Source organism: Anser anser (genome assembly GCF_964211835.1).
Source record: "Anser anser genome assembly, chromosome: 3".
NCBI classification, from domain to species: domain Eukaryota; kingdom Metazoa; phylum Chordata; class Aves; order Anseriformes; family Anatidae; genus Anser; species Anser anser.
In genome coordinates, this window is record NC_139722.1 from 361051 (window position 1) to 386135 (window position 25085).

Below are 25085 nucleotides of genomic sequence, written 5' to 3' on the forward strand. Positions count from 1 at the left end.
AGGAGTATAGGAGTGTTGTGAGGGCCTGCAGGGACACGATGAAGGAGGCTAAAGCCCACCTGGAGATGAAGCTGGCAAAGGAGATAAAGGATAATAAGATTTTTTTTTCTTTAAGTATGTAAACAGTAAAAGGAAGACTAGGGATAATGTGGGTCCCCTGCTGAATGAGGGGGGTGTCCTGGTAACGGGGGACGCTGAGAAGGCAGAGATACTGAATGCCTTCTTTGCTTTGGTCTTTGCTTCAAAGACTCCCTCCCCCCCCCGGTACCCCTGGACCCTGGAGGGAGTAGAAAGAGTCTGGGAAGTGGAGATCTCCCCCCTGATTGATGAGGGAGTGGTTCGGGAGCATCTCAGTGGGCTCAGTGCACACAAGTCCATGGGTCCTGATGGGATGCATCCACGTGTGCTGAGGGAGTTAGCAGAGGTGATCGCCGAACCGCTCTCTATCATCTTTGAAAGGTCCTGGAGAACAGGAGAGGTGCCTGAGGACTGGAGGATAGCCAATGTCACTCCGGTCTTCAAGAAGGGCAAGGAGGAGGATCCGGGCAACTACCGGCCAGTCAGTCTCACCTCCGTCCCCGGAAAGGCGTTGGAACAGCTTGTTCTGGATGCCATCTCCAAGCAATTGGAAGAGAAGAAGGTTGTGAGGAGTAGTCAGCATGGATTCACCAAGGGGAAGTCGTGCTCGACCAACCTCGTAGCCTTCTATGATGGCATCACCAGCTGGGTAGATGGGGCAAGAGCAGTGGATGTCATCCACCTTGACTTTAGCAAGGCTTTTGATACTGTCTCCCACGACATCCTGCTAGCGAAGCTGAGAAAGCGTGGGATAGAGGAGTGGACAGTTAGGTGGGTTGAGAACTGGCTGAGCTCAGAGGGTGGCCAACAGGTCAAGGGAGGTGATCCTCCCCCTCTATTCTGCCCTGGTCAGGCCTTACCTGGAGTACTGTGTCCAGTTGTGGGCTTTCTGGTACAAAAAAGACAGAAATCTTCAGGAAAGAGTCCAGCGGAGGGCCACAAAGATGATACGGGGCCTGGAGCATCTCCTCTGTGAGGAAATGCTGAGAGACCTGGGGCTGTTCAGCCTGGAGAAGAGAAGACCAAGAGGGGATCTCACCAATGTGTATAAATACCTGAGGTGTGGGAGACAGAGGGATTTGGCCAACCTCTTTCAGTGGTTTGTGGGGACAGGACAAGGGGCAATGGCCACAAAATGGAGCCCAGGAAGTTCCGCACCAACATGCGAAAGAACTTCTTCCCGGTGAGGGTGACGGAGCGCTGGGACAGGCTGCCCAGGGAGGCTGTGGGGTCTCCTTCTCTGCAGATATTCAAGGCCCGTCTGGACGCCTGCCTGGGCAGCCTGCTCTAGGGAACTGCTTTGGCAGGGGGGTTGGACCCGATGGTCTCTTGGGGTCCCTTCCAACCCCTACAATTCCGTGATGGGTGACGGAGCTCTGGACCTTCCCCTACGCCCCACGCCCGCTCCTTTCCCAGCAGGTAAATCGGGAGCTCGTCGTGAGCTGGTGCTCCGCTCACGCTGCCGTTCGGTGCTGGCGCCGATCGTTGCCCTCTGTGCCCGGCTGGCCGCCTTCCGGGCCGTGCGAGCGAGCGAGCGGCGCCTCTGCCGGTCCAGCGGGACCGGGCGGAGCGGGACCCCGACCCCCGCGGCTGCGGCCCGTCACGGGCAGGCTCCGGGCAGCCCACGCGGGGCACGAGCCCAACCGCGGCCGGGAGCGACCCCCAGGCGCTGCCAGAGCCCCCCAAAGGAACAGAAACGCCCCCAGCACAGCTCTGTCTTTGGCACCGCAGAACCAGGGGAGAGCGCGAACGCAGTCCCCCACTACCACAAATTATGCAGTCGAGTTTCCCGCATTTGGGGAAATCGCAGGGGTCAGCACACCCGGAGTGCAGGGGATGAGCCTCGCCCTGGGAAAACCACCTGCCTGATCATGGTGTCTCCCCTGCCAGGTAAGTATGCCTCCCGCTCCCCGACGCCGCGGCCCCACGCGCGCGCACGCACACCCACCACACGGACACGCGCCCCGCAACGCCCGCCGCGGACGCGCCCGCCCCGCCCCGCCCGGCCCCGAGCGGCGCCCACGTCCCGCGCCCGCCGCGCGCCCACGCGGGGCCACGCGCGGCGCCGTGTGGTGTGGGTTTTGTCCCGGTATGCCGCGCGGCGCCGATCTGCATGGGCACGCCCCCTGATCTGCATGGGCACGCCCCCTGATCTGCATGGGCACGCCCCCTGATCTGCATGGGCACGCCCCCTGATCTGCATGGGCACGCCCCTCTCCCTGGAGCCCCGCCCCGCCGAGGCACACGTCTCCGCTTCAGGGGCGCTCTCCCCGTGGCCCCACCCCCAGCAGCACCCCGATTTGCATAGACGCGCCCCCGCCCCCGTGGCCCCGCCCGTCCCGGTAGAGCCGCGGGCCCGGCCCGGCTGCCAGCCCCGGCGGAGCCCCCTGCGGCCGCCGCGGTGTAGCGGGGCACGCAGCTGGGGCACCGGGAAGCTGCTGCTGCGGGGGGCACCGCACGGCCCCCCCCCCCCGTCCCCGCGCTGCCGCAGGAAGGAGCCCCGGACGCGGTGCTGCACGCTTTATTGGGCCCCACTGGGTGAGTGGGGCGCTGTGCGCAGGAGGTGTCCCCGTCACGGGGCCTTGGCTTTCCGGCGCTGGGTGCCCCACAGCAGGAGGGACAGGGCAGCCGTCACAGCCCCCAGGATGCTGCAGAAGGGCAGGACGGGGAACGCGCCCTGCAAGGCGACACGCGGGTAAGCGGCTCTGCCCGCCCCGCAGGGCCGTCCTGCGGGGGGGTCCCGTCCCTCGGCCCCCCAGGGCACCCACCTCGCGCAGGCACTTGTAGCCGTGGAAGGGGCTGGCGCAGAGGCACTGGGAGAAGCCGGGGCCATCCGGGGCACAGGCGGCGTTCTCGGGGCACAGCCAGGCTGGGGGAGCACGGCGGGGGGTGACGGGGCCAAGCCAGGGCTGCTCCTGGCACGGCCCCACCACACTGAGGGGACAGCAAGGCGCAGCCGAGCAAGGGGAGGGGGGCAGCCCCAGCAGGTGGGTGCTGGTTGTCCCCCACCCCACCGTGTGCAGTGCCCCAGGGTGAGGACACAAGGACGCAAGGTGGCCAAGGAGGCCCGCCCCCGTAACCCACGTACCAAGCTCCCCGGAGCTGTTGCAGGGGTTCCTCTGGCCGTGGCAGAGCCGGCTGCTCCCATGCTCTGTCACCTCCTCCCAGGCGTTGTTCCCGCCTGGGCACTCCAGCTCCAGTGGCACCGCGCTGGGAAAGAGAGCTCAGCACCAGGCACCGCGCCCAGCCCCCCCGTACCCCCGTACTCACAGGCTCTGCAGGTTCGTGAAGCCCAGGAAGGAGCTGTTGGGGGGGGCTGCCAGGGGGTTCTCCGTCAGGTCCCTGCAAACACACCAGGGGCTGCTTACCCCGCCCGTGGGGCAGGTGCAGGCTGCGGGTCCTGCCTGGAGGCAGGACGGGCACCCCGAGGTGGTGTCACTGGGGACAGCGGGGATGGGGACCAGAGCGTGCACGGCCCAGCCCCGTCCCGCGGGCTGCCCCCGGAGCCCTCTCCCTGCCCCGCCAGGACTCACAGGACAACGACAGCCGCGGCCTCAGCGAACGCAGCGGGCAGGCTGCGCAGGGAGCAGTTGCTCAGGTCCAACCTGGGGCAGAGGGAGGGACGTGAGACACCCGCGCACCCCGCGCCCTGCTGCAGCCCCCCGCATGCTGCAGCCCCCCGACCCCGCCGCCCCCGGCCGTACCCGAGCAGGCGCCGCGGGGGTCCCCGAGCCACGCAGCAGCGTCCCCGCGGCTCCGCGCCCGCCCTGGAGGCGCAGTACCGGGCCACGAGGGATCCGTTCCGCAGCGGCCCCGGGCAGCTCCCGCACACCTGAGAGGAGAGCGGTCACGGGGGGCGCGGGCACGGCCGGCACCGGGCCGATACCGGTACCGGTACCCGCCCCCCGCCCCGCTCACCGCCCCGCCGCCGGCGGCCCCGGGCAGCAGCAGCAGCAGCAGCAGGAGGGTGCCCGCGGCCCAGCTCCGGGCCCGCCGCTCGGCTCCGGCTCCGGTCCCGCCCGGCCGGGGTCGGCCCTGCCCCGGGGCAGCGCCCAGCGGGGCGGAACGGCCGCGGGGGGGGCCCGGCGGCTCCGCCATGGACCGCGGCCGGGGCTCGCCGGGGCGCGGCGACCTGCGCTCGGCGGTGAGGCCCCGCCCCCGGCAGGGCCGGGCGGAAGAGCGCGGTGAGGGCAAGGCCTCGCTGCGTCATCGGGGCGCGCCGCCGCCGCGGGTGCACGTGGGCAGAGCGGTGCCGCGCCGGGCGCTGCCGGCCCCGGTGAGTGCCCGAGCGGCGCGGCCCGGGGCTGCCGGCACCGCCGCGCCCCGTGGGCAGGGGCCGGTGCGCGGGGCAGGGGCCGGTGCGGGGCACGGGGGCCGGTGCGGGGCCAGCGCAGCGCCAGCGGTTCTGGGGAGCGGGGGCTCGGGTAGGGGTCACCGCGGACACCGGGTCCGGGGAGCGGGGGGCAGGGAGAGGGGCTGCGGTGCGGGGACACCGGGGGTGGGGGCGGCGGGGCCTCGGCTGGGGACGGGGAGGGAATACAGGGGACGGGGGGAGCGCGACCTGGGGCTGGGGGCGCGGGGGTCGCGGAGCGGGGCCCCCAGCTGGGGGCGCGGGCCCGGGAGCAGCGGCTGGGGCTGGGGGCACGGGGGGCAGGCGGCAGGGCCCGGGGCCGGGGGCACGGGGACACCGCGTGGCTGCGGGGGGCGGACCCCCGAGGACGGGCGCAGCGCCCCGGGGGGGCCGCCGGGGCCTTGGGCCGGGGCCGATGGCGGCACGGCCCCGGGGGGGCTGCGGCGGGGCGGGGGGAGCGCGGCCTTGGGCGGGGGGCGCCGGCCCCGTGTTGTGGCTGCGCGGCGCGGAGCGGTGACCTTGGACCCTGCCCGCGGAGCCGCGCCGTGCAGGCTGGGGCGGCGGCGGGCGGCGCTGCCCCCTCGCCTCCTTCCCGGCGCGGTCCCGAGCCAGCGCCGCCGCCCCCGGCCCCCAGAGGGCAGGCCCGGGCGCGGGGCAGGGCCGAGGCCGGTCCCGATCCCGGTCCTGATCCCGCCGAGCACGCCCGGGGCGTTCCTGCGCGGATCGGGCTCCGGTGCCCGCCCCCGCGGTGTCCTCGCGTGCCCCCGCCGGGGCTCCGCGCCCCGCCCGTCCCGGCCGGGGGCTGCCCTGCCCCGCGCCCCGCTCGGGTGCACGGGGTGCCCGGGGCCGCCCTGCGCCCACGCGGGGCGTCTGCGCTGTCCGTCTGTCTGCCCGCCGTGGGGCCTGTCCGCCCCGTCCCGGCTGGGGACCGGCTGCGCGGGTCCTGCCGGCTGCGGGGGCGCGGGGGGGGCGTCGGCGGCCGCGTCGGGTCCGCGGCACGGGGCCGGGGCAGGGCCGGTTCCGCCGGGCTCGGCGGGGTTCTGCGCGCCGCGGGGGCCGGCGCCGGGCGGGCCGGGCGTTGCTGCCGTGCCCTCGGCGCTGCTTGGCAGGGGCCGTGTTTGCCTTGGCCGGGGGACGACCTCCCGGGGCAGGTGGGGGAAGCGGGGGGGGGAGCGCGGCGGCGCCGCGTGCCGGAGGGAGGGGGAGGGCTGAGGGGATGTCCTGGTGCCGCGCTCCCGCAGGTCCTTGAGGCGGGCTGAGATTAGGAGCGAAGGTCCCTGCGGAGCCTCCGGTGCGGCCGTCTGACACCGCCGTCCTCCGTCTGGGGCGGCCACCGGGGCTCGGCACGCCCATGAGGTGGGGCGGGCGCAGCGGGGGCGTGCGGCCGGGGGGCAGCGGGGCAGCGGCAGGAGCTCGCCATGGAGTTCACGGCGATCGACTACACCATCTTCACGCTGCTGCTGGTGCTGTCCTTGGCCATCGGGCTCTTCTACGCGCTGAGCGGGGGCCGGCAGCGCACGGTGCAGGAGTTCCTCCTGGCGAACCGCAGCATGGGCTTCCTGCCTGTTGCCCTCTCCCTGCTGGCCACCTTCCAGTCGGCAGTGGCCATCCTGGGTGTGCCCGCCGAGATCTACCGGTTCGGCACCGAGTACTGGTTCCTCGGCTGCTCCTACTTTCTGGGGCTGCTCATCCCGGCACACGTCTTCATCCCCGTCTTCTACCGCCTGCAGATCACCAGCACTTACGAGGTGAGCAGGGTGCCGTGGGATGGAGGGGGTGCGGGGGTGCCCCTCCTGCTCGCAGACCCCACGTCGGGACGGGGATGCTCCCGTGACCCTGTCTCCCCCCTTCCCCCAGTACCTGGAGCTGCGCTTCAACAAGACCGTGCGTGTCTTTGGCACCGTCACCTTCATCTTCCAGATGGTGAGTGGGTGGCTGGCACCGCGCGGCGGTCCTGGGGGGTCCTGGATGTGTGGGCGTGGGGAGGGGGCGCAGGTGGGCTGCAGCGCTGCTGTCCCCGCAGGTCATCTACATGGGGGTGGTGCTCTACGCGCCTGCGCTGGCCCTCAACGCAGGTAAGGGAGCCGGGGGCTGCGAGGGGGCTGCGGGACAGACCCCAGCCTGGGGTCCTGCTGGGTCCCACGGGCACACCGGGGGCCGCTGTCCTTGTTGTTCGTTAACGGCCTCCGTTGCTTCCAGTGACGGGCTTTGACCTCTGGAGCGCGGTGCTCACCATAGGGCTGGTCTGCACGCTGTACACCACGCTGGTGAGTCGCTGCCGCCGCACCTCTCGTGCCCTGGGCACGGGGCTGCCCTGCGCCCCCCCCGGGCCGCGGTGACGGGCGCTGTGCCTCCGCAGGGCGGGCTGAAGGCCGTCATCTGGACAGACGTCTTCCAGACGCTGGTGATGTTCGCGGGGCAGCTGGCCGTCATCGTGGTGGGCGCCCAGCGCGTGGGCGGCATGGCCCGCGTCTGGCGCCTGGCGGAGCAGGAGGGCAAGATCTCGGGCATCGAGTGAGCGCCGTGCCCCAGGCCAAGCCCCGGCGTGGGCGTGCAGGGGGCGGCCGCACCCCATGACCACATTCCCCTCCCCGCAGCCTCAACCCTGACCCCTACGTGCGACACACGTTCTGGACGCTGGCCTTCGGGGGCGTCTTCATGATGCTGTCGCTGTACGGCGTGAACCAGGCGCAGGTGCAGCGGTACCTGAGCTCCCGCAACGAGAGGCAGGCCGTGCTGTGAGTGGGGTGGAGGCGCGGGGGGGGCCCCCCGCCGCCAGCCTCTGACGTCTCCGTGGCACCCGCAGCTCCTGCTACGCCGTCTTCCCCTGCCAGCAGATCGTGCTCTGCCTCAGCTGCCTCACCGGCCTCGTCATGTTCGTCTACGACCGTGAGCACCCGCTGGTGACCGGCCCCGTCTCCTCCGACCAGGTGGATGCCCGTGCCCCCCCTTCCCCCTGAGCCCACCGTGCGCCCCCCAGCACCGCGCTCACCCCGTGCCGGTCCCCAGCTGGTGCTGTACTTTGTGATGGATGTGCTGAAGGACCTGCCAGGGCTGCCCGGCCTCTTCGTCGCCTGCCTGTTCAGCGGCTCCCTGAGGTGGGTGCCGTGACCAAGGGGTGCTGGGGGGGCACGTGGCCGAGCCCCCCTCCCGCTCCCTCTCCTCCCCAGCACCATCTCCTCCGCCTTCAACTCGCTGGCGACGGTGACGATGGAGGACCTGGTGCGGCCGCACTGCCCTGGGCTGTCGGAGTCGCGGGCCACGCTGTTCTCCAAGCTGCTGGGTGAGCGGGGCCCGGGAGGGGGGCACTGGGGGGGGGGTTCTGCAGTGCTGTGACACCCCCACCTGTCACCCAGCTCTCGGCTATGGGCTGCTGTGCCTGGGGATGGCCTACGTTTCCTCCATGCTGGGCCCCGTGCTGCAGGTAGGGGATGGGGACGAGGGGTGCCCTGCTGCCCCCCCCGGTGGGGGTGGCCCCCCCATCCCCACAGCCCCACAGCGGTGCCATGTCCCTGCAGGCAGCCATCAGCATCTTCGGCATGGTGGGGGGGCCGCTGCTGGGGCTCTTCTGCCTGGGCATGTTCTTCCCCTGCGCCAACCCCGCGGTGAGTCCCGCAGTGCTCCCCCCCCCGCATGGCTCCCCCCCCCCCCATGGGGTGCCGGCCACGGGGCTCAGTGCTGCGACCCCCCCTCCCCACGCAGGGCGCCATCGTGGGGCTGCTGGCGGGGCTGGCCATGGCCTTCTGGGTGGGCATCGGCAGCCTGGTGTCCAGCATGGGGGCTGCCGGGGGGGCCCCCGCGGCCAACAGCACCGCCCGCCCCCCTGACGGCAACATCACCGCCGCCCTCGCCACCACCCTGCTCGCCCCCACGGCGGCCCCACGCAGGTGAGCGGGATGGGGCGGGTGGGGGCGGCAGGAGGAGGGTCAGCCTCGGGGGGGGCTGCTCCATGCCCCCTTCACCCGCTCTCCCCCCAGCCCCACGGGCCTGCAGAAGTTCTACAGCCTGTCGTACATGTGGTACAGCGCCCACAACTCCACCACCGTCATCGTGGTGGGGCTTCTGGTCAGCCTGCTCACCGGTGAGCGGGGGGGCGTGGGGGGGCCGGGTGCCGCCCCCCCGGTCCCCGCTGACCCCTGCGCTGCCCTCAGGCCCCACGCGGGGCGCGGCCGTGGACCCCCGCACCATCTACCCGGTGCTGCCGCGCCTGCTGTGCTGCCTGCCCCCCAAGTACCGGCAGTGGCTGGGCTGCGGGGTGCCGTTCCCCGCCCAGGTGAGGACCCCCGGCCCCTTGGCGGGGGGGTGGGTGCCCGCGGTCCTGCTGCCCCCCGCCCTGTCTCTGCAGGACGCCGCCCGCCCGGAGCTGACCACGACGGAGAAGGTGGCGCGGGTGCCCAACGGCGTGGCCGCCGGCTGCGTGCCGCGGGACGAGGAGGAGCAGGGCTACGTGCGCGCGGCCGGGCCCCCCGCCTACGCCCTGCAGGAGACCTCCTTCTGACCCGCCCCGGCACCGGGCCCGGTGTGGCCGCGCGGTGCCAGCTCCCGCTGCGGGGCTGGGTCCCTGCAGGCGGTGCGGTGCCAGCCCCGTGCCCCCAGCCGGTTCCGGAGGACGCTGCGGGGCCGCCACCCCCGGGGGGCTCCGGGAGCGGCGTGGGGCAGGCGGGAGCAGTGCCCGTGCCCCCTCCCCGTGCCGCGGCCTGGCCCCGTGCCTTACCGCCCTGCTCCGCGGGCCGCGGCTCTCCCTTTCCCCACCCCCCCAATAAAACCGTTGTGGAGCACGGCGCTCGGCGTGCCCGGCCCCTCCGCACCGCGCACGGCGGGCTCGTGGCTCCCTGCCCCCAGCGCGACCGGGGGCGGGCACCGGGGGTGCGGCGGAGAACGGGAGGCCGGGGGGGGAGCGGGCGATGCCGGGCAGGGCGGCGGGGCCGGAGCTGAGCGGGGAGCGCGGCCCCGAGCCCCCGCGGCCGGCAGCGTTGCGGGGGGTTCGCCCCGGTCCCGCCCGGTGCTCCCCGGTGCGCGGCGCTCCCGCCCTGCGCATGCGTGGCCGCGGGCGGGACGGCGGGGGCGGGGCGTAATAGCGGGGGGCGGGGCGGGGGGCGGGGCTTGGTGACGCACGGCGCGGGGGCGCTGACGTGTGCCCGCAGCCATGTCGCCGCGGCGGGCGGCCGAGCTGTACCGCGCGCCATTCCCGCTGTACACCGTGCGCCTGCACCCGCGCCGCCCCATCGCCATCACCGCCGGCGGCGGCGGCGCCGCCAAGACCGGCATCCGCAATGGCGTGGTGCGGGGCCGGGACGGGCTGGGCGGTCTGGGGCCTGCGGGCGGGGGGCGGGGAGACGGGGTGGGGGGACCGGGGAACCGAGGCCGGGATCGGGGTGCCGGGATCGGGGCGCCGAGGTCCCGGGCCGGGATGGGGGTACCACGGTAACAGGGCTGCGGAGCCGGGATGGGGGAAGTGGGACCGGGGTACCTGGGTACCGGGGCGGGATGGGGGTGCTGGGATCGGGGTACCGGGGTACCGGGATGGGGGTACCGGGGCTTCGGGGCCGGGATGGGGGTACCAGGGTACCTGGGTACTGGGCCGGGATGGGGGTACTGGGATCGGGGTACCGCGGTACTGCGATGGGGGTCCCGGGGTACCTGGGTCCCGGGGCCGCTATGGCGGTACCAGGATGGAGGTCCCGGGGTACCAGTCCGAGGTGGGGGTCCCACGGTAACGGGGCTATGAGGCTGGGATGGGAGTACCGGGGTACCTGGGTACTGGGTAGGGATGGGGGATACCAGGGTACCAGGATACCGAGGCTGGGATGGGAGTCCTGGGACCAGGATGGGGGTACCGGGATACCTGAGTACCGGGCCAGAATGGGGGTCCTGGGGCCGCGGGGCAGCCTGGCTGAGCGTGGGGCGGTGCAGGGGCACCCGGTGGGCCGCCCCCCCCAGCCCCCTGCCGGTGCCCAGCCCTGAGGCCGCGCTCGCCCTGCCTGCAGCACTTCCTGCAGCTGGAGCAGGTCGGGGGGCAGCTCAGCGCCTCGCTGCTGCACTCGCACGACACCGAGACCCGCGCCACCATGACCATGGCGCTGGCGGACGACTTCATCGCGGCGGGGCAGGACGCCGACTGCCACATCCTGCGCTTCAGCCTGCAGCCGCCCCCGGGGCGCGGCACGGCCGGACGGGACGGTGAGAGCCTGCATCCCCCGGGGCAGGGGCGGCGTGGGGACGGCGCGGGGCCGGGAGCTCCGGGCTGCCCTGCGGGGCTGCGTCAGGGTCAGCACTGCCTTCCCCGCTGCAGCCAGTGGGGAGAAGGGGCCGCGGAAGCGGAAGGGCCCCAGCCCGGCAGCGCAGGGCGACACGCAGAACCAGACGAGCGAGGTGACCGTGGAGAGCCTGCACAGCGTCCGCACGGATTTCAGCCCCGACGCCCTGCAGAAGGCCGTCCGCTTCAACGCTGACTGCTCCCTGCTCGTCACCGGTGGAGCCGATGGCTTCCTCCGCCTCTGGGAGGTGGGCACAGGGCGCGGGAGCCAGGGCCAGGCGCTGCCTTGCCGTCACGCTGTGTGGCTGGCAGGGAAGACTTCACCCATGGGCCGCGGCTCCGACACGTGCTCTGTTCTCACAGTTCCCCAGCATGAAGAAGACGCTGGAGTTCAAAGCCCACGACGGGGAGATCGAGGATATCGCGCTGGGCCCTGACAACAAGGTGGGCGGTGGCTGGGAGGCGGCAGGCGGCAGCAGCCTGCCCTGGCCCCGCTGCTCGAGTCCTCCTCGCACCTTCTCTGTGCAGGTGGTGACGGCGGGACGGGACTTCCAGTGCTGCGTGTGGCAGCGGGACCAGCTGGTGACGGGGCTGTGCTGGAACGAGAACCTGCCTGGCATCCCCGACAAGGCGTACCGCTACCAGGCCTGCCGGTGAGGGCCCCGACACGTGCTGATGGGGGCTAGGTCCAGGTCTGGGGAGGGGATGGTCCTGGACCCCCAAAGCGCCCCAGTCCTGCCACTGGGGTCAGCGGTGGCGATGCCGAACGTAGGGACGGCCCCGACGCTCCCCTTGCAGCTGCGAGGAGCAGCAGTGCCGGCACCGGGTCAGCCTGTGCTCTCCTGCGGCAGGTTCGGGGCGGTGGAGGACAACGCTGGGGCGCTGCGGCTCTACACGGTGCAGGTGCCCCACAAGCGGGAGCGCCGCCCCCCGCCCTGCTACCTGACCAAGTGGGACGGGAGGAGCTTCCTGCCGCTGCTCACGCGGCCCTGCGGCAGCGAGGTGGTGTCCTGCCTCTCCGTCAGGTACGGCGCGGGGCTGGGTGCGGGCACGGGGCCGTGCTGGCCCCCGCTCACCGTCCCCCTGCCTCCGCAGCGACTCGGGCACGTTCCTGGGGCTGGGCACCGTCACGGGCTCTGTGGCCATCCACATTGCCTTCTCGCTGCAGGTGAGCAGGGGCGCGGGGAGGGGTGCGGGGGTTGCCCTGCCCCTAGGGCTGAGGTGACCGGGCCGCCCTCCCTGCTGCCCCCGCAGAGGCTCTACTATGTGAAGGAGGCGCACGGCATCGTCGTCACCGATGTCGCCTTCGTGCCCGAGAGCCAGCGCGGGCGGGAGCTGCTGGCAGGAAACGAGGCCGCCCTGCTCAGCGTGGCTGTCGACAGCCGCTGCAAGCTGCACCTGCTCCCCGGCCGACGTAGGTGGCGCAGCTCCTGCACCCGTGTCCGCAGCGGGGCCGCGGCAGCCCGTCCTGCATGCACAAGAGGCAGCAGGACCCCCGGGCACCCTCCTCAAGCCCTGCTCTCCTCCGCAGGCTCCCTCCCCGTCTGGCTGCTGCTGCTGCTCTGTGCCGGGCTCATCGTGGCCACCATCCTGCTGCTGCAGCTCGCCTTCCCTGGCTTCCTCTAGGCCCCGGGGCCAGGACTGACCCCCCCGCGGCACCCCCCGGACTGCGGGGCAGATGAGGGACCTGGACCCGGACCCAGCCGCCCTGCTGGCGCTGGGCACCGGCCGGGGGGAGCGTGCTGGGCTGCAGTGCGGCGCAGGGCCGGCCCCGGGGCGCAGCGTGCCGCCGGCTGGGCTGGGTCCAGCCCTCTGCCCCACTGCCCCCATTAAACCCGGAGCGTGAAGGCAGCGCCGGCCCCGTCTGTGCTGGGGCAGCAGGGGGTGGGGGGGTGCAGGCAGCTCAGCCCTCCCCGTGCTCGTGCTCTGTTCACCCTGCCTGGCTCACAGCCACGCTGCTGCAGCGCGAGTGGGTTTATTGGGGGTGTCAGACAGCGTCCTGCCCCGCAGCCCCATCCCCACCCTCCTCTAGCTGCTGGAGCTCCTCGCTGTGCTCGAAGACGGCGGTGATGAACTGGGTGAAGACGCGGTCCATGTAGGTGCCGTGGCGGGGGAAGAGGCCCTCCAGGAAGCCAATGTGGCCGCCGTGGGCCGTCACCAGCAGCGCCACGTGGGGCAGGCGCCAGGCGGCCTCCACTGGGATGGCTGCGAGGTGCCAGCGGGCGGGGGTCAGCCGCTGCCACCCCCAACGGGGCCAGCTCCAGCCCCCCGGCCCCGCTCACCGTGCAGGGGGGAGAAGGGGTCGTCGGAGGCGTTGAGGCAGAGCAGGGGCACGCGGATGCGGTGCAGCCGGCGCGCGGGGCTGGCTGCCCGGTAGTACTCGCTGCAGCTGCTGTAGCCGAAGGCTGGCGCCGTGTAGCGCTCGTCGAACTCCCGGATGGTGCGAGCCTGCAGCGGGGGGACATCGGGCACTCAGCCCCAGGCACGAGCACAGACTGCTCTCTGAGAGCAGCCCTGCACAGAAGGACTTGGGGGTTCTGGAGGACAAAAAGCTCAACGTGAGCCAGCAGCACACTCGCAGCCCAGAAGGCCAACCGCGTCCTGGGCTGCGCCAACAGAGGAGTGGCCAGAGGGCGAGGGAGGTGACTGTCTCCCTCTGCTCTGCCCTCGTGAGCCCCCACTTGGAGCGCTGCGTCCAGGTCTGGGGCTCCCAGCACAAGAAGGATGTTGATCTTTTAGAACAGGTCCAGAGGAGGGCCACAAAGATGATCAGAGGGCTGGAGCACCTCTCCTAGGAAGAAAGGCTGAGAGAGCTGGGGATGTTCAGCCTGAGGAAGAGAAGGTTCCAGGGAGACCTCACTGCAGCTTTTTGGTACTTAAAGGGGGCTTATAGAAAGACGGAGAGCAACTTTTTGCTCAGGTAGATAATCATAGGACAAGAAGGAATGGTTTTACACTAAATGAAGGGAGATTTAGATGAGAGGTTAGGAGGAAATTCTTCAGAGGGCGGTGAGGCACTGGCACAGGCTGCTCAGAGGCTGTGGATGCCCCGTCCCTGGAGGTGTTCAAGGCCAGGTTGGACGAGGCCTTGAGCAACCTGATCTGGTGGGTGGCATCCCTGCCCGTGGCAGGGGGTTGGAACTGGGGGGGCTTTGAGGTCCCTTCCAACCCAAACCATTCCGTGACCAGGTGGCACTTGGGCCTCGGGGGTGGGCTCCACCTGCAGGATGTGCTCCATGTCCACCTTGTCCCCGATCACCGCCCGGTGCCTGCAATGAGCCTGGGTCAGTGACGGGTGGTGCCGCTGGTGCCCCCCGGTCCTGGCGTGTAGCCCCCTGCCCCCCACCTGCGGACGAGCTGGCAGAGGCTGGCGGCCAGGCGGCGGTTGAAGAGCAGGGCGTTGAGCGGCTGCTCCAGCGACACTGTTGACTCCAGGGGGTCCCAGCAGGGGGACACGGCCATGGCCGCCACCAGCCCCGCTGCCCGGCCCCTCCGTGCCAGGTAGTTCAGGAGCTGCATCCTGTGCCAGCACCGGCGTCAGGGGGGGCCGCGGCCACCGTCATCCCCGGGGCGTCCGCCCCATCCCGTACCCGCCCAGGGAGACGCCGGCAGCCAGCAGCGGGGCGTGCGGGTACCGGCCCCTGATGTGGGCGACGGCCGTCTCCAGGTCCTCCGTGTTGCTGGCGCAGAAGGTCCGGGGGGTCTGGGCAGGGAGGGGCACAGCCGGGTTTCGGCCCTGCAGCGCCCCTGCCCCGCGGGCGGGGGGCTCGGGGAGGGTCTCACCAGCAGCTCCTCGCCCCGGCAGCCCCGGTTGTTGAGCACGACGGCCCTGGGGGAGAGAGGTGTCAGAGGGGGCAGCGGGGCGGTGGGGCGGCTCCCCCTCCCCCGGCACTCACCTGTACCCGGCGCGGGCGGCGCCGTGCACCATGTGCAGCACGTAGCTGGCCTGGCTGCTGCCCGCCAGCCCCGGCAGCAGCAGCACGGTGGGGCGGGCGGCGGGCAGGGCGCAGCCATCGGCCCAGTCGAGGACGAGCTGCCCGCCGTCGGGCGTGCGGATGGACTCGCTGCGGGGCGGCGGCGTCAGGCGCGGCACGGCCCGGCCCGGCCCGGTATGGCTCGGCCCGGCCCCGCCGCGGGCTCACCTGCGGTAGCGGACGGTCGGGCAGGACTGCAGCAGGGCGCGGAGCACGGTCTGCAGGCGGCCCTCGGGGCACCAGGCCGTGGGGCGGAACGGGGCCCGCACCGCCGGGCAGCGCCGCCGCAGGAAGGCGACGAGCCGCGGGCCGCCGGCCAGCACGGGGCGCTGCGGGGAGAGCCGGGGGTTGTCAGGGGGGTCCCCGCCCCCGCCGCCCCCCGCCCGGCCCCGCGCCCACCTTCGGCGCCCCCGCCCAGCAGAGGCCGAGCAGCGCCGCGGCGGCGGCCGCCAGCAGCAGCGGGGGGAGGGCGGCGGCACCGGGCGGCTCCTCCGCCGACATCGCGGCCCGCCGGGAACCGCGGCCCCGCCTGCCCGGCCCCGCCCACACTGGCCCCGCCCCCACCGGCCACGCCCACCGCGGCCCCGCCCCCACCGCGGCCCCGCCCTCTGGTCCCGCCCCTACTCGCCTTGGCCCCGCCCCGAGCCGGGCGCGTGTGGCTCCGGCGGCCATCTTTGTGCCGGGCACACCCGAGGGTACCGGTTAACTCCCGCGCTGCTGGCGCGGGAGGGGCCCCGCGGGGCGGCGACGTGGCCCCGGGGCGGGGCGGGCTCCTCGAGCGGCCCCGGGAGCCGAGCCCGGGGCCGGGGGAGCGGGCGCGGGGCGCCGGGGGGCGGGCGCGGCCGTGGTGCTGCGGGCGTGCGGGGAGGCTGCGGGGAGCGGGGGCAGCGGGGCGCGTGCGGGGCGCGTGCGGGGCGCGGGGCGCGCACAGGGTGCGCGGCGCTTGCGGGGCGTGCATGGGGTGCGCGGCGTGAGCTCCGTGCCCGCAGCCTGCGCGTGCAGTGCCGGTGCCGCCGTCCCGCTTCGTCCCGGGGCCCGGCGGGTGCCACGCGCCGCTGCCGCCCCCGCCCCGCTCCGCGTGGCAGCGCCCCGCGTGGGCCCGCCCCCGCCCGCCCCCCCCGGCCGCTGTGCCCCGGGTGCGCGATGGGGACCCCGCGGGCGGCCCCGCTCCTGCCGCTGCTGCTGCTGCTGCTCCCCGCCGCCTGCGCGGCCCCGAGGGACGGGGGGCACAAGTACGGGGGGGTGCCTGGAGGGGGGGCACGGCGGGGGGGTCGGGGTGCAGGTGGGGGCACAGAGTGCCGTGGGTGTGGGTGAGATGCGAAGGTGCAGACGGCGTGCGGGGGGGGGATGTGGGGGGCGCAGGGCGCACAGGGAGGGGAGCAGCTCGGGGCTGCGGTGGCCGGGGGAGGGGGGGGCATGGTGTGGGTGTGTGGGGCAATGCTGGGAGCCTGGCGGGGGCAGAGGGGCCCCGCTGCTGCCCCCACCCAGCGGCACAGGTGACCTAGTGACGGACACCCCCCCCCCCCCATTTCCCGCCCCAGGCCAGAGGCTCCCCCAGCCATGAGGCCCGATCCTGGTCCTGACCCGCTGAGCCCGGAGCCTCCCGCGCTGCAGTGAGTGCCTGGGGGTGGGGGGGAGCTGCTGCCCAGGGCGGCACGGGGGGGACACCCAGCCGGGGGGAGCTGCGGGGCACAGGCACTGCCTGGCCGGCCGTGGGGCAGGGGAGTCCTGGGGCAGGCTGTGGGGCAGGGGCAGTGCACGCATCCCCAGCCCCAATGCCCCCAGGCTGCTGCAGAGTGCGGTGAGGAGCCTGGGGCAGCCGGAGCAGAACGCAGAGGACATGACACGGGAGCAGGGTAAGGACAAACAGTGTACGTGGGGATGGGGTGCCTCAGGGGGCTGGGACAACATGTCCCAGCCCCACGGAGCCTGGCCCCATGGCGCTCTGCACCCCACAGCCCTCCTGTACCTCTTTGCGCTGCATGACCATGACCGGAGCGGGCGCCTGGACGGGCTGGAGCTGCTGCAGCTGCTGGGAGCGGTGCTGGCACAGGGGGGCACGGGGCAGCCCAGCCCTGAGGCGGTAGGTCCAGGGGGGCCTTGCACCCCGTGGGGAGCTGGGGGAGTGGGACAGGCTCTCACCCTGTCCCCATCCCCACAGGTGGCTGTGCTGGTGGACCGTGCCCTGGAGAGGCAGGACCGCAGCGGGGACGGGCTGCTGGACCCCCCCGAGCTGCTGCTGCCTGGCTGGGAACGGCGACCTGCAGGGGAGCTGCCGGTGGGAGCGGAGGTTGGCCAGGAGGGGATGATGGGGGGACACATGGAGGGGCCCGGGGGAAGAGTGGAGACACCCACGGTGGATGAGATGCCTGGAGTGGGTGTGGGGGCAAGCAGCCCAGAGCCTGGCCCAGCAGAGGGGCAGGGGCTGCCAGACAACGCTGCCCACCCAGAGGGGCAGGGAGACCTTGGGGCTGGAGCCCCCCAGGGTGAAGTGATGGAGGTGGAGGGAGCCCCCGAGAATGAAGCCCCCAAGGATGAAGTCCCCAGGGCAGAGGCAGCCCCCGCTTGGGAGGACCCTGGAGAGATGTAGGTGGTAGGGGGCTCCAGGCAGGGCTGTGACCCTGGCGCTGTCGTGGTTCCCTGCCCCCTGCTGGCCCCAGCGATGCTGCCCCGCAGGCTGTGGGGTGCAGTGCCCCAGCTGAGCAATGGTTTGGGTGCCTGCTTGGGGCAGAGGGGTTTGGGGTCCCCCACACGCCTAGGGCAGGGCCAGCTGCAGCAGGTCCCGGGGGGGCCAGGACACACGCGTTTTCCCCTGTAACGTGGCGGGACGAGGAATACAGGAGCTGCCACTCACGCTGTGGTCACTGCGGTGGTGCTGGTAGGGTGGGGGCATGGCGCTCCTCAGGGCCTGGCACCAGAGACAGCGGTGGGGCACCCAGGAACTTTATTGGGAGCAGGGCGAGGGGGGCCAGGCTGCGGGGTGGGGGGCAGTGGCAGCCGCACGTGCGGCTCAGACGATGCCGTCGTAGCCCTGGATCCCGCACTTCTTGCCCGCGATGCGGCAGCCGAAGTTGAGCGCGTCCTGCAGGCTCTGCCCTGGGGACGGGGGGGAGTGAGGGGATGGGGAGCGCGGGGGATGCCGGAGGGCAGGGGGGACGCTGGGGTCACGGGGGGCTGCTGGGGGATGTGGCCCCCCGGCTCTGCAGGGCCATGCCCACCTCCCGAGAGCGCGAAGATGACGGCAGCGTTGAAGGTGTCCCCAGCCCCCAGCGTGTCCACCAGGGTCTCTGGGGGGCAGGCGTCCGCGTGCACCAGCTCCCCGCCGGGCCCCATGGCGTCGGCCCCCTCCTCGGCCCAGGCGCAGATCAGCGTGGCCCTGCGGGGAGGGGGCGCCGGGGTGGGACCCCAACCCCAACCAGAACCGGCCCCTGCCCCCCACCCCCTCCTGTCCCCGTGCCGCACCCGCAGCCCGCCCCCCCCCCCGCTCCCCCTGCCCCACACCCACCTGCGCCCCCCCGGCCCGGCCCCCCCGGCCCGGCCCCCTTACCCTGGCTGCACGCGGCTGCGCAGCCCCCGCAGCGCCTCTGGCGCCGACCGGTACCCGAAGTGCTTGGCCAGGTCCTTGCTGATGAACACCTGCGGGGGGGTCAGCGCCCGGCCCCCGGGCACGGCCCCCCCCGGCACGGCCCCTCCGTGCCCCGGAGGCGCCCCCGACCCCCGCGGGGCAGCCCCAAGCCCCGCCCCCAGCCCCGCCCCTATACTGACCCCGCCCCCAGCCCCACCGAGACCCCTGGCCCCGCCCCCTCCCCGTAGCCCCGCCCCCAGCCCCAGCGGACCAATCGCGCCTCGCGGGGGCGGGGCGGGCCGTACCACGTCGCCGTGCGCCAGCAGGGGGAGCAGCTCCTCCCGCGGCTTCTCCACCTCCACCGAGGTGCGGATGCGCTGCGCCGGCGGCAGGGCCCGGTTGTGCTCCTCCACGCGCTGGATCATGCGCACCTGCTCCGACGCGTTGCGGGCCTGCGGGCGGCACCGGCCACGTGACTGCGCCGGCCCCGCCCCCTCCGCCCCGCCCTCTAGGGTGGCCCCGCCCCCTCCGCCCGGGCCCCGCCCCCGGGCCCCGCCCCGCCGCACCTCCCAGTGGATCCAGTGGTACCGATCCAGGTCGACGCGTGCGAAGTCGCGGGCCGTCACGTCGGGCAGGTTCCTGTGGGGCCGGCCGTCAGGCGGGGCCGGGCGCGGCGGGCCCCCCCGCGGACGAAGGGCAGCCCCGCGCCTCGACTCTGCCCCGGGCAGAGGTCCCCCCTCCGCGGGGCGGGCGGGTGAATGATTAACGGCGCCGCCGTGCCCCGGGGCGACCTCGAGGGCAGCGCGGGGCCACCAGCCCTTCGCCCGCAGCGGGGCCGTGCCGCCGTCCTGCGGCGTGGGACGCAGCTGGGCACGATGCTGCCGCCAATCACGGCGGCAGCGGGGGGGTGATTGGGGGCTGTGGAGCCCGGGGACGATTGACAGCGATTGTGTGTGCGGAATCACGGAGAATCACCCGGTCAGGCTGCCCTGGCGGCTGTGCGGGGCGCGACACCCTTACGTGTCGTAGAGCACAATGGTCCGGGAGCCGCTGGCGGCGTTGACAACGCAGCAGGCGCATGGCACGTCCCCGCGGGGCTGCCAGGCCACGTGCGTCACGTCCACACCCCGGCGCTGGAAGTCCGCCACGATGAAACTTGGGGGACAGAGAGCAGGGTCAGGGCGGCCACGCACCCGCTGGCGTGCAGGATGGTGCGGGTGCCCCGGCTGGCGCTGGCGATGACGACGGAGGTGGGCATGTGGCCGCCGGGCTGCAGCACCGCATGGCGCACGTCCACGCCGCGGCGCCGCAGGTCTGCCAGGACGAAACTGCCGGGGCGAGACACAGGGGCCGCTGCAGCGTCACGGCGGCCCCGGGACCCCCCCGGGCTGCGGGGAGCCCCGACCCTGTCCCCGCACCCACTTACTCGGCAGCGTGCCCGGGGGCCAGCGAGCCCATGAAGGCGCAGGGGGCTCCCAGCAGCGCCAGCACCGTGCACGAGTTGGAGGCGTTCCCGCCCCGCTGCCACCGCTGCGACAGGCACCTGCAACGGCACGGCTCGGCTCGGGACCGCTCGGCTCGGGCACGGCTCTGCCACGGCCCGTCCCGGCTCGGCACGGTCGGCGCGGTCCCCGCGGTACCTGGTGTCGGTGTCCTCGGCGGGGTACGCCTCCACCACGCTGATGATGTCCAGGCACACCAGCCCCACGCACAGGATCCGCTTCTCCGCCGCGGGGCCGGCCCCGGGGTCCCGCAGCGCCGCCGCCCCCGCTGCCATGCTGGGCGCCGCCGGGCTCTGCGCGCTGCGCCCCGCTCCGGGACCGCACCGGCACCGCCCCGGCCCCCGCCCCGCCCACCGCCCCGCCCCGCCAATCAGGGCCCGCCGCCCGGCCACGCCCCTCCCCCCCGCCAATCACAGCCCGCAACCCCGCCCGGTCCTCCCGAGAGGGGCGTGGTCGGCAGGAGGGCGGGGCCGTTCGGGCCACGCCCCTGTGGCCACGCCCCCAAGGGTGCCCATGCGCGCGAGTGGCCCGTGCCGGGAGCGCGCGGGAAGGGCCCCCCCCCCCCACCCCCCGGAGCGGGTGCGCGGGCACGCGCCGTTCGTGTGCCCGGCGGGCACGCCTCGTGCACGTGCACACCTCGCAGGGGCACTGCCCGCGTGCACAGCTGCCCCCGGCACCTGCACGGCCCCGCGGGGCGTGGGGGGGCACAGGGTGGGTGCATCGTGGGTGCGGGGTGGGCGCACCGTGGGTGCAAGCTGGGTGCGGGGTGGGTGCGGGGCGGGCACAGGTCAGCTGCAGGCTGGGTAAATCGTGGGTGCAAGCTGGGTGCAGGGTGGGTGCGGGGTAGGTGCGGGGTGGGCGCAGGTCAGCTGCAGGCTGGGTAAATCGTGGGTGCAAGCTGGGTGCAGGGTGGGTGTGGGCCAGGTGCACGTTGGGTGCATGTCAGGTGCAGGGTGGGTGCATCGTGGGTGCAGGCTGGGTGCAGGGTGCGTGCAGGTCAGGTGCAGGTTGTTGCAGGCCCGGTGCATGGTGGCGCAGGCCGGGTGCAGGGTGCGTGCATGACGGGTGCCTGGTGGGTGCGGGCCGGGTGCGGGCCGGGTGCTGCGTGCTGGGCGCAGCTCGGCACGTGCCTCGGGGGAGCGCCGTGGGCAGGTTAATGTGTCACGGGGCTGGGTGCAGCGGCCTCGCGGGTAGGGGCAGGCGCAGGAGGGTGCATGGCACAGGTAGGGGCCGTGCGCGTGGCGGGGCACTGGGCCAGCCCCAGTCAGTGGCCACGTCCCGGGGCCGAGTGTGCGTGTGGGGGCAGTGGCCATGTGTGGTGGGGGGGGGGGGGGGTGTGGAGGGGGGGGTGCTGAGCCCTGTCCTGGCCCCGGCCCGGCGGTGCAACCTTTGCTCGGGCAGGGCGTGCCGGGCGCAGCACCGTGCGGCTGCAGGGCCTGGCCGGGTGCACGGGCTGCAGGTGGGGGTCCGGGCATGGTGGGGAGCGCTGCGGGCACTGGTGGTGCCAAGCGTCCCCAGCCGCATCACGCCCAGCTGTGCCCAGGTGTGCTGAGCCGTGCGGTGTGCGGCCCTGCCCCGTGCCGCGGGAACCTCTCCCTTCTCCCCGTGGTGCTGGTGCAGCAGCCACACCGGGTGGCACCGGGCAGCCCCCTGCCAACGCTGTGTGCCCCCCCCCAGGCACGGCAGCGGTGCGGGATGGAGCGGCAGCTGCGGGAGCTGCGGCTGCAGGAGGAGCGCGACTTCCTGCAGCGCGTGGCGCGGGGCTCGGGCGATGCCAGGGCGCTGCCGGACACGGAGCCACCCCCGGGCTGGCCGCACCGTCGGGGCACCGCCATCGTTCCCGAGCCCCTCTCCAGCGACGCCCTGCTCCAGCTGCCCGGTAGCCCCCCGTCACAGAGGTACCTCAGGAGGGGCAGAGGGGGTGCACGAGGGCCAGGGCTGCCCCACCGCTGTCCCCGCGTCCCCCTGTCCCCAGGGACCTCAGCCTGATCGCGGAGGCCATGGGACGCAGCGACTTCCTGCGGCGCCTGGGCGAGGGCTGCCCCGAGGCGCTGGCCCAGAGCTTCGTCCCCGTTCAGCACGGCCCCGGGGACACGGTGCTGGCCGAGGGCAACGAGGGCACCGCCATGTACATCGTGGCAGGTGGGAGCAGGCACAGGGCGCGGGCTGGGGTGTGCACTTTCTCTGCGGGGTTGTGCATGCGTGGGGGCACGCATCTGGGCGTGCTGCACCTGCCGTGGGCACCAGTGCCCTGTGCATGCACGCGTGGGGCTGCGTTGCCCCTTAGCGGCTGCACATACCCCTGCACACCAGCTGCAAGTGCACCCACTGCGGGGGCTGTGACACGCACGTGTGTAGGGTGCGTGTGCAAGGCCACCTGCGTGCACGTACACATGCCCACACGTGTGTTCGTGCACGCGCGAGGCCGCCTGCTCCGTGCTGCCTCCCTGCAGAGGGGCAGCTGAGCGTGACGCAGCGGGGCCAGCAGCTCCGCACGCTGGGGCCGGGTGATGTCTTCGGGGAGCTGGCCATCCTGTACCACTGCAAGCGCACCGCCACTGTGCAGGGTAAGGGCCGAGCCCCCCGCTCTGTCCCCCCCCCGCTCCCAGCCCCCCCTGACACCCGTTGTGCCCCAGCGCTCAGCCCTGTGCGCCTCTGGGCCATCGACCGGCAGCGGTACCGCGCCATCACCACCAGCAGCGCCAAGCAGCGGCGGGCCAAGATCCTGGACTCCCTGCGAACGTGAGTGGGGCCCCTGCCCCCTGCCCCTCCGTGGTACCCCCGGCCCCGCGGCCAGCCCTGAGCCTCGAGGTGCCATCCCCTCTCATCAGCCCTGGCCGCAGAGCCACTGCACAGCCCTGGCCTTGTCACTGTCATCAGGCCCATCCCCACCCCATCCAATCCCCATCCCACCCCATCCCGTCCGATCCCATCCCATCCCATCCCATCCCATCCCATCCCATCCCATCCCATCCCCATTCCCACCCCCAGCCCAGTCCCAGTCCACCTCCCCATCCTCGTCCCCAACCTCGTCACCGTCCCTGCTCCTGTCATCATCCTCACCCAACCCCAGCCCCAGCCCTGTCCTGCCTGTGGCTGCGCCGGGCTCTGGAGCTCGGGGAGGATGCAGGGCTCAGGGTGCAGGATGCAGGGCTCAGGGTGCAGGATGCAGGGCTCAGGGTGCAGGACACAGGGTGCAGGGTGCAGGGCTCAGGGTGCAGGGCTCAGGGTGCAGGCAGGGCTGCAGCGGCCCTGGGCCCAGCCACCTCTTGCCGCAGGGTGCACTGGCTGCAGGACCTGTCCGACAGCCACCTCTCCAAGCTGCTCGACGCCATGGAGGAGGTGCGTGCATGGGGAGGGGGGGCGTGCGGGACGGGGTCCTCTGCCCAGCGCAGCCCCGAGCGCCCCATCCATGCCCGCAGTGCTCCTTCGCACCCGGCCACGTCATCATCCGCGAGGGGGACAAGGGGGAGAGCTTCTACATCATCCTGAAGGGCCAGGTGGGTGCAGCGCCGCAGGGCAGGGCCGTGCCCCCCGCCCCGCTCAGCCCGGCCCCGCGTCCCCTCGCAGGTGCGGGTGAGCCGGCGGGTGGACGGGCAGGAGAAGCTGCTGCGCGTGCTGGGCGCCGGCGAGCACTTCGGGGAGCTCTCGCTGCTGGAGTAGGTGCCCTGGGGCCGCAGGCAGCTCGTCTGCGCTCCGTGCGTGTGCCCGTACGCCTGCTCTTGTGCACGTGGAGCTCTCGCACCTGCTCCTCCGCGCACACCCCTCTCCTCCTCTGTGACCACCGGTCTCTCCGTGCAGGAACATCCGCCGGACAGCGACCTGCCAGGCGCAGGGACACGTCACCTGCATCACGGTGGCCAAGGAGTGGGTGTCCCCGTGTCCTGCAGCCCATCCCTGTCGGGGCACGGCCGGGACCTGCCTGCCCCACTGACACCCCGCTCTGCCCACAGAGACTTCCTGGAGATCATCCCCTTCTGCCCCAGGCACGACTCAGACGCGTGAGTGTCCGTGCCCCTGCGGGGTCCCCACGTGGGTGCTGGCTGGGTGGGTGCTGGGCTCCCGGCAGGGACGGCAGCAGTGACGTGGCGCCAGCAGCGGGTCCTGGACTCTGCCCCGGGAGCACCGCCAGGCACAGGCACCGTCCTGCTCCCGCCGAGCCCCACAGCACGGCCCCAGCGCGTGCTCACCATGGCACCACGTGTGGCCCCATGTGAGGTGTCCAGAATCCCAGCGCCAACCCCCGCCCCTCCCCCCCTCCCCCCAGGCTGGCTGAGGCTGGGGGCACCTCTGGGTGTCCCTGTCCCATCCTCCCGCCAGCAGGGCCACCCCAGCAGGGTGCCCAGCCCCCCGTCCAGGCAGCTTTGGGTGATCTCCAAGGGGGGGGTGTCCCCCCCATGGACCTCCCACAGCCCCTTCCTGGCCTCACGCACGGCCCTGGGTCCCTGTGGGGTCCTGCCGCGCCGTGCCCGTCCCAGACGGGCTGGGGGGCTCCTGGGCTGCGGGCTGAGCCGGGGCTGCTTCTCCCTGCAGAACCGCGGCTGCGACAGAGGTGCCGGCCCCAGCGGACCCCAGGCGGTCAGTGTGGGACGGGGATGGGGCTGGGCACGGGGATGGGGGTGCAGGTGGGGACGGGGACAGGGGTGGGCATGGGATTGGGATGGGCAGGCGGCCGCTGGTGCTGGTGCTGCAGGGCTGTGGTTCCCCCCCCCACAGGGGCTGGGGGTCCCCGAGCCTGCGGCAGCCGTCCCCGGCGGTGCGGCTGGAGGACCTGGTGGCCGTGCGCTACGAGGAGGGGCAGAAGCAGGGGCAGCGCGTCGTCCTGGGCACCGGCGGCTTCGGCAGGGTCGAGCTGGTGAGAGCCAAGCCTGGCCTGCGGGCACCCCCTGCTGACCCCGTCCCGGTGCCCACGGCCAACCCTGCCCGCAGGTGCGGTGCCGCGAGCAGCTCTTCGCGCTGAAGCGGATCCGCAAGGACTGGGTGGTGCGGACGCAGCAGCAGGAGCACGTGCGCACGGAGCGGCGGGTGCTGGCCCAGAGCCACTGCCCCTTCGTCGTGGGGTGAGCGGGGCCAGCAGCGCGGGGCCGGGCTCAGCGCCACGCCGAGGCACCGCTGACGCTTGCCGCCCGCAGGTTTTTTGGCACCTTCCGGGACAGGCAGCACGTCTACCTGCTGCTGGAGTTCTGCCAGGGCGGCGAGCTGTGGACCAAGCTGCGCGAGGTGTACGGGGCCGGGGGGCACGGGCTTGGGGCGGGCAGGGATGTGCCGTGCTGCGTCACGATGTGCTGTGCTGTGCCGTGCTGCCCTGTGCCATGCTGTCCCTTGCTGCCTCGTGTGGTGCCGTGCTGTGCCGTGCTGT

The 25085-nt window shown here is 73.3% G+C and overlaps 7 protein-coding genes across 14 annotated transcripts in view; 4 read left to right on the plus strand and 3 right to left on the minus strand.

Moving 5' to 3' along the window:
• Positions 1-1810: 1810 nt before the first annotated feature.
• Positions 1811-4250, minus strand: ATRAID (all-trans retinoic acid induced differentiation factor). Of its 2 annotated transcripts, none has more exons than XM_083829772.1 (7): positions 3997-4250; positions 3783-3910; positions 3612-3683; positions 3349-3420; positions 3167-3288; positions 2847-2993; positions 1811-2755 (listed from the first exon to the last, which is right to left on the minus strand). In XM_083829772.1, the coding sequence occupies exons 1-7, from the start codon at positions 4174-4176 to the stop codon at positions 2334-2336; spliced, it is 1143 nt and encodes a 380-aa protein (XP_083685898.1). In that variant the 5' UTR covers positions 4177-4250; the 3' UTR covers positions 1811-2333. The 2 variants fall into 2 exon arrangements, with proteins under 2 accessions (XP_083685898.1, XP_083685899.1); XM_083829773.1 differs by having other exon boundaries at positions 2584-2755; positions 2847-2947; positions 3997-4245.
• Positions 2635-9211, plus strand: SLC5A6 (solute carrier family 5 member 6). 3 transcript variants are annotated; one of them, XM_083829769.1, is made up of 16 exons: positions 2635-2773; positions 5671-6177; positions 6287-6352; positions 6453-6504; positions 6629-6696; positions 6789-6943; positions 7027-7167; positions 7236-7359; positions 7439-7527; positions 7600-7712; positions 7786-7853; positions 7948-8034; positions 8132-8316; positions 8407-8510; positions 8581-8702; positions 8775-9211. In XM_083829769.1, exons 2-16 carry the CDS (start codon positions 5848-5850, stop codon positions 8925-8927), a joined length of 1857 nt encoding a protein of 618 aa, XP_083685895.1. In that variant the 5' UTR covers positions 2635-2773; positions 5671-5847; the 3' UTR covers positions 8928-9211. The 3 variants fall into 3 exon arrangements, with proteins under 3 accessions (XP_083685895.1, XP_083685894.1, XP_083685896.1); XM_083829768.1 differs by lacking the exon at positions 2635-2773 and adding an exon at positions 4216-4354; XM_083829770.1 differs by lacking the exon at positions 2635-2773 and adding an exon at positions 4376-4502.
• A 310-nt stretch (positions 9212-9521) lies between these two features.
• On the plus strand, positions 9522-12537 carry LOC310896874 (guanine nucleotide-exchange factor SEC12-like). Its single transcript, XM_083829771.1, has 9 exons — positions 9522-9710; positions 10417-10609; positions 10722-10933; positions 11049-11129; positions 11214-11338; positions 11537-11710; positions 11781-11853; positions 11940-12099; positions 12217-12537. Exons 1-9 carry the CDS (start codon positions 9576-9578, stop codon positions 12309-12311), a joined length of 1248 nt encoding a protein of 415 aa, XP_083685897.1. The 5' UTR covers positions 9522-9575; the 3' UTR covers positions 12312-12537.
• Positions 12515-15749, minus strand: LOC310896871 (protein ABHD1-like; the record flags this gene model as incomplete). Of its 5 annotated transcripts, XM_083829767.1 has the most annotated exons (9): positions 15059-15188; positions 14828-14988; positions 14582-14749; positions 14469-14514; positions 14276-14388; positions 14032-14205; positions 13906-13954; positions 12968-13133; positions 12645-12890 (listed from the first exon to the last, which is right to left on the minus strand). In XM_083829767.1, exons 1-9 carry the CDS (start codon positions 15158-15160, stop codon positions 12673-12675), a joined length of 1197 nt encoding a protein of 398 aa, XP_083685893.1. In that variant the 5' UTR covers positions 15161-15188. The 5 variants fall into 5 exon arrangements, with proteins under 5 accessions (XP_083685889.1, XP_083685890.1, XP_083685893.1 ...); XM_083829763.1 differs by having other exon boundaries at positions 12515-12890; positions 14582-14988; positions 15059-15746; XM_083829765.1 differs by having other exon boundaries at positions 14276-14514; positions 14582-14988; positions 15059-15746.
• A 9-nt stretch (positions 15750-15758) lies between these two features.
• On the plus strand, positions 15759-17512 carry LOC310896876 (cell growth regulator with EF hand domain protein 1-like). Its single transcript, XM_083829774.1, has 5 exons — positions 15759-15891; positions 16201-16272; positions 16445-16515; positions 16618-16742; positions 16821-17512. Exons 1-5 carry the CDS (start codon positions 15803-15805, stop codon positions 17247-17249), a joined length of 786 nt encoding a protein of 261 aa, XP_083685900.1. The 5' UTR covers positions 15759-15802; the 3' UTR covers positions 17250-17512.
• A 157-nt stretch (positions 17513-17669) lies between these two features.
• On the minus strand, positions 17670-19682 carry LOC310897461 (ketohexokinase-like; the record flags this gene model as incomplete). The annotated part of the gene is made up of 8 exons (XM_083831113.1): positions 17670-17755; positions 17878-18035; positions 18207-18295; positions 18530-18676; positions 18791-18863; positions 19245-19379; positions 19418-19552; positions 19651-19682. The coding sequence occupies 8 exons, from the start codon at positions 19680-19682 to the stop codon at positions 17670-17672; spliced, it is 855 nt and encodes a 284-aa protein (XP_083687239.1).
• A 182-nt stretch (positions 19683-19864) lies between these two features.
• LOC310897462 (uncharacterized protein) overlaps positions 19865-25085 on the plus strand; it is a 7723-nt gene continuing 2502 nt past the window's right edge. The window contains exons 1-14 of the mRNA XM_083831114.1: positions 19865-20437; positions 21404-21624; positions 21702-21868; positions 22180-22293; positions 22363-22468; positions 23005-23068; positions 23149-23226; positions 23297-23385; positions 23528-23593; positions 23680-23727; positions 24260-24304; positions 24443-24581; positions 24656-24786; positions 24859-25058. Of these exons, the coding sequence (XP_083687240.1) occupies positions 19907-20437; positions 21404-21624; positions 21702-21868; positions 22180-22293; positions 22363-22468; positions 23005-23068; positions 23149-23226; positions 23297-23385; positions 23528-23593; positions 23680-23727; positions 24260-24304; positions 24443-24581; positions 24656-24786; positions 24859-25058 (1999 nt within the window). The 5' untranslated portion in view covers positions 19865-19906. The remainder of the gene's footprint in view (positions 20438-21403; positions 21625-21701; positions 21869-22179; positions 22294-22362; positions 22469-23004; positions 23069-23148; positions 23227-23296; positions 23386-23527; positions 23594-23679; positions 23728-24259; positions 24305-24442; positions 24582-24655; positions 24787-24858; positions 25059-25085) is intronic.

What these genes read in the sequence shown, in the direction of transcription:
- LOC310896874 (XM_083829771.1), top strand. Translation starts at nt 9,576, where the DNA reads ATGTCGCCGCGGCGGGCGGCCGAGCTGTACCGCGCGCCATTCCCGCTG. An exon ending in GCTTCCTCCGCCTCTGGGAG is followed by an intron (nt 10,934 to 11,048) that starts GTGGGCACAGGG and finishes CTGTTCTCACAG; the next exon opens with TTCCCCAGCATGAAGAAGAC. An exon ending in TACCGCTACCAGGCCTGCCG is followed by an intron (nt 11,339 to 11,536) that starts GTGAGGGCCCCG and finishes CTCCTGCGGCAG; the next exon opens with GTTCGGGGCGGTGGAGGACA.
- SLC5A6 (XM_083829769.1), top strand. Translation starts at nt 5,848, where the DNA reads ATGGAGTTCACGGCGATCGACTACACCATCTTCACGCTGCTGCTGGTG. An exon ending in GGCAAGATCTCGGGCATCGA is followed by an intron (nt 6,944 to 7,026) that starts GTGAGCGCCGTG and finishes CCCTCCCCGCAG; the next exon opens with CCTCAACCCTGACCCCTACG. An exon ending in CCCACGGCGGCCCCACGCAG is followed by an intron (nt 8,317 to 8,406) that starts GTGAGCGGGATG and finishes CTCTCCCCCCAG; the next exon opens with CCCCACGGGCCTGCAGAAGT.
- ATRAID (XM_083829772.1), bottom strand. Translation starts at nt 4,176, where the DNA reads ATGGCGGAGCCGCCGGGCCCCCCCCGCGGCCGTTCCGCCCCGCTGGGC. An exon ending in GGGCCGCCGGCGGCGGGGCG is followed by an intron (nt 3,911 to 3,996) that starts GTGAGCGGGGCG and finishes CTCTCCTCTCAG; the next exon opens with GTGTGCGGGAGCTGCCCGGG. An exon ending in GCCGCGGCTGTCGTTGTCCT is followed by an intron (nt 3,421 to 3,611) that starts GTGAGTCCTGGC and finishes GTGTGTTTGCAG; the next exon opens with GGACCTGACGGAGAACCCCC.
- LOC310896876 (XM_083829774.1), top strand. Translation starts at nt 15,803, where the DNA reads ATGGGGACCCCGCGGGCGGCCCCGCTCCTGCCGCTGCTGCTGCTGCTG. An exon ending in CCGAGGGACGGGGGGCACAA is followed by an intron (nt 15,892 to 16,200) that starts GTACGGGGGGGT and finishes TTCCCGCCCCAG; the next exon opens with GCCAGAGGCTCCCCCAGCCA. An exon ending in CCGGAGCCTCCCGCGCTGCA is followed by an intron (nt 16,273 to 16,444) that starts GTGAGTGCCTGG and finishes CAATGCCCCCAG; the next exon opens with GCTGCTGCAGAGTGCGGTGA.